This window comes from Pelobates fuscus, chromosome 5 (genome assembly GCF_036172605.1).
Source record: "Pelobates fuscus isolate aPelFus1 chromosome 5, aPelFus1.pri, whole genome shotgun sequence".
Classification (NCBI taxonomy): Eukaryota; Metazoa; Chordata; class Amphibia; order Anura; family Pelobatidae; genus Pelobates; species Pelobates fuscus.
Window position 1 is genome coordinate 348,999,596 of NC_086321.1, and position 12,802 is coordinate 349,012,397.

The following is a 12,802-nucleotide window of genomic DNA, read 5'->3' on the forward strand; positions in this document are numbered from 1 at the left end:
AAAGCTAATGGGTGTCTGGAGTGGTCGCATCAGCAATTTGTTAAATAAGTCCAGCAAGGTGTCTTGGATTGGGTTTTTCCTGTCCAGCGCCTCTGGCACCCCTCTGATTCTGATATTTTGTCTCCTACCCCTGTTGTCCAAGTCCTCAATGTGAAGTGCCATTTGTTGCAGTACCTTAGTATGGGATTGCAGTCTGTCTGTGGTTACTGCCTGAACCGCAGACATGTGGTCGCTGTCCGCTTCTAGCTGAGTCACCTTTTGACTGAGGCCTTGTATTTCCTCTTGCATGGCATGTAGCTCAGCAGTAATGGACGCGTGGAGTTCCGCGTTTGCGGTCTTCAAATCCGCTTTCGTGGGCAGTTGTTGCAGTATAGACATTATTTCAGGTAGGGAGGCTTGGGAGGTCGGTAGTGGATGGTCACCCTGTGGGGATCGCGGGCGGGAAAAAACGGAGGCCGTGGATTCGTTTGAGGCCTGGTCTAGGTCCGCTGGTGCCACAAGGTACGGCTTCACGGAGGGGGTCAAGGTGCTTTTCGCGGTGTCCCCGGGTCTTTGGGCGCACGATGCGCGCTGTGTTTTCCCCATTTTCAGCTTTTGTTAGTGCGGTCGGTGAGGTTGAAAGTTAGGCCGGCGGGGAGCTCACAGTTTATGCTGCCATCTCCGCGGACCTCCAAGCCACGCCCGCCCCCTATATTTTTTTGAGCAGTGTTCATTGTGATATTTTGTAGCATATTTTACATTTGATGCATTAATAATTTACTACTTCCAGATTTTTATTTCTTTACATTATACCCCGGTTTGTTTGTCGTATCAATATTTTACTTATCTCCTACTGATTGTTCATTTTGTCAAATTTTTAATCTTTTAATAAAAAAACTATTTGAAAAGTAAGGGTCCCTGGCCACCTATAGCACAGCCCCAACTGGAGGTTTGGCTAAGCCTTGGGTTACTTACTTCCTTCTAGCCATACTAATTCATGTCAGTAGTGGGTGATGTGATGGACTGAAAGCTGACACTCAGCCAACCAAAGTTGCTCAGACTTCTGCCTTCTAATTAGCCCAAGCAGCACAAAGGGGGAGGGGAGGAGGGATGGGCTGCTTGGGACTCTCGTTTAGCAATATAAACATTACAAATGTTTTAATTTTGAATGCAAGCACGTCACCAGAGGACTCATTACACTATAACCACTTCAATGAGACAAAGCTTTCATAGTACCTACAGTGCCGCTTTAAATCTTTATACAATGTCTGCTTTCACTTCATGCTAACCACGCACCACAGGTTAAACAAAGTGATTTACTAAATCAAAAGTTAAAGCATGCTGCAATGACTATGGTGCCAGGAATTCCCTGGCTCCTTCCCATGATTAGGAGGCAAATATTTTTGTTAGTGGTTTGACTTATACCTGCATCTGTCAGGGACTCTAGCTTTGGTGCTTAGACTTCCCCTTATACAAAGGATTCATATATTTTAGAAAACAAAATTAACTGTACCAATTCTAAAACAAAGTATTTCAGCTTGGAATTATTTATTTTCTTTTCCATTTGGTCTAACTGTACAATTACTGGTTTAACATGCAACCATTGTCTGTGAGTTTAAGCTGACACTTCAGGCTAGAATAAGCCTCTATTATTTTATTCATGATTGATAAAGCATTATATATATAAAAAAACAACAACCAAAACCACATCTCTGCTGTGAGCTCGCCAGTATGCTATAATCTCTCCCTCAGCATAGTCTTCCACTAGAAGTTCAGCTACGTATGTCATCTCCACCTCCATCAATCTCCTTCATAGAAGCAGTAGAATGAAGGAAAGCCGGGGCAAAAATGCCTTTTTTCAACACTTCTGCTAAAATCTTTGTCCATTAAGTCTACCCTGAAGTATATAAACCAGCTCTCAATGTTTTAGTGATGATACCTGTGGCACTGGACTGGGTCATGGGTCCCGATGACCTGGACAAGTGGTCCTTGATAAATGAGAACCGTTATAGATCTCTCTAGTGGTTATGGTGTCAGGAATGTCCTGTTGCCACACACTTGGAAATAGTCAAACCGTTTTAGAATGGTATCACTTTTTACTTGGGACCTGCCCCATGTCTCCACTTCTTTCGACGGAGAGTCAGAAGCCACTAAGCGGGATCTTCTGTTGTCTCTCCTGAGTTAAGAGCCCTGCAGTGATGACCACTCCGATCCAGCATAAAGCTAAGCCAAACTATTCCCCCAGCCCTCACTAAGTAGCTCCAACTTTTCTCAAGTTTAACACAAATTGCCAAAGTATTGGAGATGTTTAAAGATGGCATGAGGGTTAAAATTATATTTGTGTTGATTGGACAGTGTAGAAAGTAGGTGATAATTGTCCCTTTGAAGCAATATTGGTAACTACAATAAAAAGGGTTAATTTTTTGAGAAGGATTTACATCTCTGTGTTAAAGTAGGAGGTGAAGCAGCAGCAAGTGAGTTAATTTTTGTGTTGACTTCTACACATGGTGCTCTGGCCCAGATGGATTTGATAATGTGTTCAAAAGTTGGACATTACAATAATAGATTTTCCCAGCAGTGAGATGTAAAAAGCCCTTTTGCTTCAGTGTGCAACTTGTTTTCCCATCTGGTACCTTGTTCTCCGATTAAACAGAAGAGGATTGACTTGAATATTTCATGACATCTGAATGTTGCCCTGGGAACAAATGTCACCCAATCTCTCTGTTAGATCAGATTCCTTGCTCTGTTTATTCCTGAGGCAGGCCTGTTTTCAATGAAAAAATGTAAATTTGTGAACTTTTTGGAAAATATGATGCTGCTCTCGTTGCATGTATGAGTAGAAGTGACCTCAGTGAACCGTTTATAGTCTTAATTTCTTCATTTATGGCTACTCCACAAGCATTCAGAGTTTCCACAAGCACAAAAGTTGAGTGTCTTGTGAGAATACATTATAAAATGAATATTTCTCCCAAGTAGTTTTAATCTGGAATTAAAGGGACACTCCAGACAACATAATCAGTAAAGCCTGTTTTGTAAATAGGGAGTCAGTGGCTGAGAGGATCAGCCGACCACTCTCAGCCAATCAGCGGTGGCCCTGCCCATCGGTTTTTCCGCGCATCCTGAAACTGAAATTTTAGAAGCCACCGGGGGGGGGGGGGGAATTGAGATCAGCGCTGGTGGATCTTTGGGGTTAAACCATTCGAGTATGGTTTATCTCCTGAAAGCAAGAAGGCCCAGATAACTGCAGATAACTTCACCATAACCATAGATTAAGTTATTAAGTTATTATGGTGCATACATTATCGTTTTAAAGTAACACTACAGTGATAGGAATACAAAACAGCATTCCAAACGCTCTAGTACCCATCTACTGTTACACGAAAATAAGACATCCCCAGAAAATAAGCACTAGCTTATTTTTGGGGGATGCTGGTAATATAAACCCTAGTTGAGATTGTCGCTAGTTCACTAATCTATGTTTGGGGAAGTTTCCCCAAACATAGATTCGAGGAATTCAATGCCCTAGTGAACTGGTCTATGTTTGGGGGAATTTCCCCGAATGTAGACCTGCTTTATTGCACATGCTTGCTACCGACATCCCCCCAAAATAAGCCCTAGTGCATTTGTTGTAGCAAAAATGTATATGACCCAGACTTATTTTCGTGGGGAAACGGTAGGAAGACTGTAAGTCATGGCCAGAGGAGGTCTGGCTAGGGTTGCAAAAACAGTTTTATTTACTAAAGTAAGAGTTCAAATTGAAATTTAAAATTTTAGATCCGAGTAGCCGAAATGAAAGCACAGGTGACAGAGAATTTTTCTAGTTTGGCTTTTTTGATCTGAAGATTGAAACTCGATTTTCAGCAGTGGGACTGCAGGAGTATAATCTATACACCAAACCCACATTATTAAGCTAAAGTTGTTTTGGTGCTTAGGGGACAGCCAGTTAATACCTAAATAACCCCAGCACTATGTTTCTCATTTCATAAAAGTACCCCATAATTATAGGCCACTAGCACGTTGGTTTCTTGATTACTAATGTTCCTACAACAATACATAAATTAATGTATAACACTCTAGTGTTTCTTTAATGCAAGACGCCTGCTATATTCATCCAGCTCTGTTTGCTTTCGTACATCCTTGTTTTGAATGTCTAAACCTATGTTTAGCAAATGTTGAGTATTTTTCTAGTCTGTTTAGAAATGGAATAAAAGCCCCAGTTGCGTGATAGTTTACTAATTGATGTTTTTTTTTTTGTCTTGCAGGCAAAGTACATCTCTCATTGCATCGATGAGATCAAACAGGAACTAAAGCAGGATAATATAGCGGTGAAAGCCAATGCTGTCTGCAAGCTGACATACGTGAGTCTTGGCCATCCTGTTATTTTCTTGTAGTGATTGCTATCATTACTGCCCTGTCTGGATCATAGCAGAAACATCTGAAAGCTTCCTTTTCCACTCCCTTTATTTATTTATTTTTAAATGGGGAGCTACTGATAGTCTGAGAGTGTCTGCTAACGTTCTCAGCTTATCAGAAGGCGCCCAGTCCGAGGCTTCCTGGGACAGCAAAAAATATAGCTTCAAGCAATCTGGCGTACGCTTGAAGACTTTGGGGTTTGTTAATGGTTTAACTTCAGTTAAGTTGGCAGCCAGAACCTCTTTGCTCCATAACACCTTAATTACAATGATTAGGTGCCGGAGTGGTCCTTTAATGTTGATTTCTGTTGTACACTAGGATTATGAAATAATGCCCATAGCGTAAATAACAAGCCAGATAATTGGGTAATTCCAAAATGAGTGTGAATCTGTTTGCGGCAAAACTTTTATTGCACACATTTCTGGCACTGATAGACCTCTCATATATGAACAACATTCAATGACTTGTATAGAGTCAGTTGAAATATTGTAAGATGGTGTTTTTTTTTAAAAATATATATATATTTTAGACTGACTGCTGCTTTTCAGTCAAATTCATATTCTGACACTGTTTTCTTTAATATCATTCCTATTGCATAATTACATTGAAACACAGAGCAGTGAATTTGACCATGGGTGCCATCCTGGGGGAACATCTGCCTATTGGAACAGGCTAATTTGCTAGTCTAGCTTCTTGTGACCTGAATCATTCACGTGACTACATGAACCGTTTTAAGCACCACTGTAGTTTAATCCTGTTGCCTAGCTTGTCATTCCTGTCCTTAACCCTTTTCATCTCTCCTGGTAATGTAACTCTAACCTTGAAAGGGACACTCCAGTCCCCCTAAAGCACTTTATCTTCGCAAAGTGCTTTAGGGATTACCTACTTGTCCCCTCACCTTATTTTCTAAAAAGAACAATTTCAGCAGAGTACTCTGCGATTTTATAAATCCCTGTGTAATGCCTCCTGGCTAACAGGACGAGAGCAGGAGGGTTTCCTGCCTCACTCCCTTTGAACTATAGTTTAAAGTGGAAGTGAGTGCTTCTCATGGAGAAGCATTGGTTTTAATGCTTCTCTGTAAGACTTGTTATCATATCACGGTGATAGCTGAGCGTGTACCCTGTCTCTGTGTTTTGTTTTCAGTTTTTGATACGTGTCATCAGTAATGTGTCTTGAAAGGATTTATCCCACTCCTTTCTAGCACCATACCCAGTTCATCTAATTTATTTGGTTATGGTTCATGAAACCTTCTGTTGTCATTCCACCGTCCAACGTGAAACCATTCTCAAATAACTTGACATTGAATGGACCTCCCCAGCCTTACCCCTCTCTTCTGCTCTGGCTAATCTAAGTGTGTGTTCAGCATATCACTGGCCTCCAGTGCTGGTGTAAATTGATATGGATAATGCATCTATACATCCAGCAGGGGGCAGAGCCACAGGAAGCTTTATGTTGAGTGTCAAACTGATTGAAAATAGTTTCACACTGAATAGTACGATGATGCCAACAGACTCAGGCACCATAACCACTTCCGTGAAATGAAGAGGTTATATCTTCACTGTCCATTTAAATGTTATCTATTAAAGGCATCAGTATGCTTCAGTTTGATGGGAATGCTTAATTGAATTGCCTAATTACACACAACATTCAGTGAACCTACACAGATGTGTTTTGATAAACATACTTCATATCAGACAATATCTGTGGGCAATGTTAATTTGAGGTGGCATTTTTATTTTTGAAAAAATGTGTTTCAGTGGTGAAAACCAGTTCACAAAGTAATTTGTTGACCATTCCACCTGCTTTTTAAAAAAAAAAAAAATAAATAAGCTTTGCTTTACTGATAACACAATGCTACAGGAATCACTACTTGTCTAGAAGGGCATTAATTCATGTGGGTATGAATACATTTGTTGCACTAAGCATCTGTTTTTAATAATTCTACCCCAACCCCAGCAAGGCACTTACACCAAATTAACCCAAATCCTATCTGCAATACCCCAGGTTATCACTTGGGTTCACTAGAGCCAAGACAGATCTGATAAATATTTTAAGGTTTAAAAAAAAAAAAAATCTCCATTCATTTGTTTTACTTTTTAAAGTAATTATTTAGTAGGTATACCCCTCCCCTTCCTGCTCAAAAAACAAAGCATGCTTGTGTTTATTTTTCTGCATTTTTTGTAGACCTGCTATCGGCAGCTGATGCAAGCCATCCCCGTCTTTCTCCGACAGACTTTCAGTATGTGCCAGGCAATGAATCGGTCAGATGCTTCTCATTGAAGAGCCTCTGTGCTGGATCTGTAAGCAAGCACACAATAGAGGCTTTCCAATGCTTCTCAGAGAGCTGTAGTATAGTTCATTGAGAAGGGGGGAAAGGCAGCTGCTCTCTAAAACAGGCTACCTGACTCTTCCTTTAGCCCAGACATGTATTCCTGACACTATAGTGCTGAAGTGGCTGTTTAGGTGAATAGCCCTGTCTCTGTGCAGCAAAAAGGTTATTTTACTCACCTTTTCTCCAACGCCGCACTGAAAACAGTGTTTATAGTGCTAACACTGTACATTAAGCTGTAGTGGTTCTAGTGGCTATAGTGTCCATTTAACCAATAAGTGGGGTCCTGCATCCACTGTGCTTTATCTACAGAGACTGGATGTGGATCGGGCACCCAGTGGGACACAGGTAAGTTGTAAAACAGTTGAATTCTTAGTGTGAAATTGTGCCAGGGAACTTCTGGCTCCGTAAGCACTATCGTGCCTTGTAGTGGTCATGGGGCTTGTAGCATTCCTTTTTATAAAAGTAAACTTGGGCCTGCTGCTACACACACACACACACACACACACTCTCCTCCTATAGGTTTGCTTCTTTCGCTCTGACATTATTTATTCCTTTCCCCCCAGCCATGTTAAAATACAAAAGTGTGAATTGCATGCAGGAACAAGTTTATTTAAAAGAGTTGCTGTGAATCCGATGCTTCTGTGTTTAAGTTTATGATTACTTAGTGTTTTTTTTTTTTTTTTTTTTAATTTATCCTAACAGTTACAAATGCTGGGCTACGATATTAGTTGGGCTGCCTTCAATATTATCGAAGTGATGAGCGCCTCCAAGTTCACATTTAAAGTAAGTGTCTAGAACAGAATTTTGTCACAGACGCCGAGATCCAGGAAATATGTCGGCCTCGGCTGCAAAATCACAACCACACGTCTTTCTGTTTTCCAGAGGATTGGTTATTTAGCTGCGTCTCAGTGCTTTCATGAAGCGACAGATGTCATCATGCTGACCACAAACCAAATTAGGAAGGTGAGTGTTGCACGCATCTAGTAGTTTCTATAGTTTTTTTTAGATATATATTTTTTTCATTGTTAAGTATTTGCAAATAAAGATTTTCATGTTGGCTTAGTATACTGTGTTTCCCTTCAGTATTTTTGACAAAGGGAATGCTAAGTTTTCCCGATTTTCTTTACAGGACCTGAGCAGCCCCAACCAGTATGATACAGGTGTGGCCCTCACCGGTTTGTCCTGTTTCGTCACTCCTGATCTGGCCAGGGACTTGGCTAATGACATTATGACTCTGGTAAGTTTGCGGTTAGCCTTCCAGTGTCCTCACTTCAATGAATTTAGTAAAGGAACATGTCCGTTATTGACACTGTTCTGAGTGTGTATTTTTATTCATATACTTATTTTACAAAATGTTGCCCAAATTCTGTTGTTGTTTCTTTTGAATTGTGGATGGACTCTATAACTTTTTATGAAACCTAGGTTTCTCTGACATTAAAAAGACACTATAGTCACCTGAGCAATTTCAGCTTAATGAGGTTGTTCAGGTGAGAACTTTAGCTCCCTGCAGCCATTCTCATGTAAACACTGTATTTTCTGAGAAAATACAGTGTTTACATTGAAAGCTATGAACACCTCCAGTTGCAGTCACTCAGAGTGAACCAGAAGGACTTCGGAGTTGATGGAGGCATAATATGCCTCCATCCACTCAGATCTGCTGTTAGCAGAGCACAGCACAGCACTGTGCACAGCATCCAGTGATTCAGTGTCTCCTGCCTCTGCATGCAGACACTGAACTTTCCTCATAGAGATTCATTGATTCAATTAATCTCTATGAGGAGATGCTGATTGGCCAGGGCTGTGTTTGAATCATGCTGGCTCTGCCCCTGATCTGCCTCTTTGGCAGTCTCAGCCAATCCTATGGGGAAGCACTGTGATTGAATCAGGCTACCACATGTCAGCAGACTGCTTGTTTTTCTGAGTCTAACAGCATGCAGATTTACAGCTTCAGGCTTGAATACAGTAAGATTTTTACTATAGTTATGGAGGCCCAGGGGGGCTAGATGTAGGTGTTAACACTATAGGGTCAGGAATACATGTTTGTGTTCCTGATCCTATAGTGATCCTTTAATAATAAGTTCTTCAAGTTCAACTTTTCATTTGTTTACATTTCTGGTTTCGATCCATTAGAAATAGGCACCCTGTCAATTTTATTTAATTTATTTCATGATTTTAATTTTGATTCCACAATGGTGGTTAGAATAATCTCAGATCAACAAGCTATCTTTGGCAATGTGAAAAATAAAATAAAATAAAATGAAATGTAGAAGTCAACATCTCTTTATTCTGCAACTGAGCGCCTCCATCTTTACCTTTTTATCAATTGTTTTAAGCTACGCCCCAGGCAGTCAACATCGAGAAAACCTACAGAGAAACAGAAATTAAATAATGTTTCTACTATACCCTGGCTGTGTGTGGACTAAACTGGCTTGTGACAGAGACCCTGAGTGCAGCATGATTCTCTCTCTCTCTCTCTCTCTCTCTCTCTCTCTCTCTCTCTCTCTCTCTCTCTCTCTCTCTCTCTCTCTCTCTCTCTCTCTCTCTCTCTCTCTCTCTCGCCTATTCTGCAATGCTAGTTCTCCACAATTGGCAAACCGTAGATGTTCTAGATGTTCTAATATCCATTGAATAAAGTAGCAACTGGGCAATGTGAGCTATTTCAAAGTGAAGTAAGGATGATACATAATTAAGGCTTAAAGAAACACTACAGCATTAGGAATACAAAAATAGCACATGAAAAATGTTAACACACGTTATAGATGTTTTTTTAAATTTTTTCATATGATCGTTCCCCTAAAACATTTTTTTAACATTTGTTTGTTTTCTACCTTTCAGATGTCCCACACAAAGCCTTACATAAGAAAAAAATCAGTTCTGATTATGTACAAAGTTTTCCTGAAATACCCCGAGTCCCTTCGTCCAGCCTTCCCACGCCTTAAAGAGAAGCTGGAAGACCCTGATCCAGGTAAACATCAGAGATCTCAAAATACGAGTAATCATTCAGCTGCCAAAACAATCATGAAAATATGACTCTCTTGTTTCTACATTTCCAAGGGGTGCAGTCTGCAGCTGTAAATGTCATCTGTGAACTTGCCCGCCGGAACCCTAAAAACTACCTGTCACTGGCCCCACTATTTTTCAAGCTGATGACCTCATCGACCAACAACTGGGTTCTCATTAAAATAATCAAGCTGGTAAGTGGAGGACTAGTGTGTCTTGTTCCTCATTAGCAGTTTCCTTGAAGTGTTACATTCACAGCTCACATTAAGCGTTTTTTGCAGGTGTTAGCGTGAGATAGATTTAGACTTATTTTAACTCGTTTGATGAAACTTGTTTTTTTTAAACCATGTTTTTATGCAGTATACAAACAGTATATTTATATATAAATTCTGTTACTTCGGTTTTATTTAGTAAATGCCAGAAGTCATTCCTAGAATGTGCACTTGATTTACATTTTAACCACTACACTGCTTTATACTATACACTAGTAGAAGTTGTTTGGGATTCAGTAACTCTTTGTCTGCAATTTAATTCCTTTATTTTGTTTTTGTGCATCAACAAAATGAGCCTTAATTGATCAATTACAACCTTTTGGTTTTCTTGTTACCGAGTTAATAATGACTCTCTCATACTGTAGTTTGGGGCACTTACTCCCTTGGAGCCGAGGTTGGGGAAGAAACTGATTGAACCTCTCACAAACCTGATACACAGGTAAAATTACGTAAACACGGTCTCTGCTTATCTGTCTATATTTAGCTATAAATACAATCCAATAGAGCACACTCAATAACTTTACCTAAAGTTCCAATAGAATTCCATGAATACAAATAGATAATCTAGAAAAAAATATATAAACAGCACATAGCTTAAAACTGTATCGTAAGTACAATTTAAGGTCGAGGGTGGAAAAACCTCCCATGCTATTTTGGCGCTTTATAAATGCTAGTAATAAATAATGCACAGCCGTACCAGGCTCTGTCTAAGAAGGCCCTTGGTAGATTCACAGCAGCCACACAACAAAGATCCAGATGTATTAAAAATTTTATTAAAGTAGTAAATAAGAATAAAAAAATATTGTATGTAAAAAAAAAAAAAAAAAAAAAATGTTTTTTTTTTTTTAAAGTGTGTGTGTACATATTAATGCTATAAATTAAGAACAGGGTAATATGCTAAATAAAAGCAAAGTAAAAAAATATATAAAATAGTCTGAAGTATTTTAGGAGTTTATCACAGGCAATGCCAAACCCTGATGAAACTGTCTCTCAGCAGACGTGTTTCGACCACAGCAAGGTCTTCTTCAAGGTGCTATAGATTCCTCATGGATCCTTCGGGTTTTTATACCTCACAAAGGTTTCATCTCTGATCACTGCGTCCCCTTCCAGCAATTACCTTCTGGTCGCGTTTGGACACTGACGTCACTTCCGATACCTGCGTGTGACATCACTCCCGTACGCACGATCTGCCCACAGTTAGTCAAGGGATTCCATAGTAATTCAGGGCATAAGAGTTCGTCCGACACGGAGAGTTATCAATCTTCTAAGTTGCTGAACAATTCTTAACAATGAATATAAATCATTGAGAATTAACCTAATGGACTGGTAAGAAAAAGAACAGTCTTGTATTCCGAATAGAAATTATACAAATACAAAGGCAGTGTATACAGGTCCACAAGTTTACTAATATAGTGTATACTTATTGAGTGTGCTTTATTAGAGGGTGCACAGTGCACCGAAATGTTTTTTTATTTTTTTAAATCTTTTTGAAGCGTCTAGACATGTTTTTATGGTTATCTATCTTTATGATGTGTTACTATAATCTGGCTAAATTGTAGGGTAATCGACATTACACATATATCGATAGTGTCTCTGCACACAAAACATGTAGATTGTAAACTATAGCTCTAGAGATTTAGGAGTTTTTTTCCAACTGTATGTCTGTTTACATTATTTAAAATTTTTGAATAAAGAGATTTTTTTTGGATTTTTTTTATTTTTTTACTTGCAAAGAGCATTGGTGAGAATATTTCATGAACGCATATTCTTCTGTATTTTTCGATTACATTGTAGGGTAACTTAATGCTGATCATTCTGTTTATTTAATCAGTCATCCAGATTACAATTCACACACCAGCTGTCTGCTGAGTATGTTATACTGATGTGTTGAAAACCTTTTTATATGTTCAATGCTGCGTATTAGAACAATAACCTCTTATAATGGCCCTTGTAGCCAGAACAGTCTGTTTTTTTTAAGTATGCAAATTCTGAAATGGAATAAATCGCTAAATTAACTACACAGCTGCGTGTGTAATAAGTGTTACAGTACAATGTAATAGTTTAGTCCTTAAAGAGATACTCCGCTACACAAATTAAAAATAAATTTGCTGTTTAGTAGATATACGCCCAATGAAAACATGCATGCATTTAATTATGCATTTTGTTCCACTGGGGTTATATCCTAAAAACAGCTTGCCAAACTGCAGTTCATTTACCTAAAGTCTTTGCATTGCTCGTCTTCTAACCCCGCCCAGACTTTATGTGGCTGTCCAATCACACACTTCCCCAAATGCAGCTCAATGAGAAGTCTTTGTAAGGCGGGTGCTCTGGGCAATTGCCTGTCTCCTGAATTAAGCTCCACTGAGCTAAACAAACCAGGAAGTAACCGGACCTGTTGTCTGCTTGAAAGCCAAGGGGTGTAACCAGGTTCATTTATAAAAGTGCAAATTTCTATTGCAGAAATAGAACACTCTCTTCACACACAAAGTATTTCAGCCAGTTCAAGTGCTTTTAAGGGATATGTAGTATATTGTTAAGTAAATGTGTGTTGTATTGCTTTCATTATACAGAGGCGGTTCAGATTTAAATATTACACATTTGCCAGGTTACATTTGGCTTAAAGAAACACTATTGTGTAAGGAAATACAGTTGTGTTATTATTTCAGAAATGACATGGTACATTCAAGGGGCGTTCAAAGAATCATGTCTTCTGCTACTTCTGTATATTAATCCCTCAGTGGCTACGGTGTTAGAAAGCAGTCTATGGAAACATATTTCAAAATCATTGCCGTCCTCCTATTTTCAT

General features: G+C 39.2%; 1 protein-coding gene across 2 annotated transcripts in view; it reads left to right on the top strand.

The window, feature by feature from the left end:
- Positions 1–12,802, top strand: part of AP3D1 (adaptor related protein complex 3 subunit delta 1) — a 62,687-nt gene that overhangs the window by 20,360 nt on the left and 29,525 nt on the right. For both annotated transcript variants that reach the window (XM_063455875.1, XM_063455876.1), the window contains exons 2-8: positions 4,242–4,337; positions 7,427–7,507; positions 7,607–7,687; positions 7,854–7,961; positions 9,560–9,689; positions 9,779–9,918; positions 10,362–10,435. In XM_063455875.1, the coding sequence (XP_063311945.1) occupies positions 4,242–4,337; positions 7,427–7,507; positions 7,607–7,687; positions 7,854–7,961; positions 9,560–9,689; positions 9,779–9,918; positions 10,362–10,435 (710 nt within the window). The remainder of the gene's footprint in view (positions 1–4,241; positions 4,338–7,426; positions 7,508–7,606; positions 7,688–7,853; positions 7,962–9,559; positions 9,690–9,778; positions 9,919–10,361; positions 10,436–12,802) is intronic.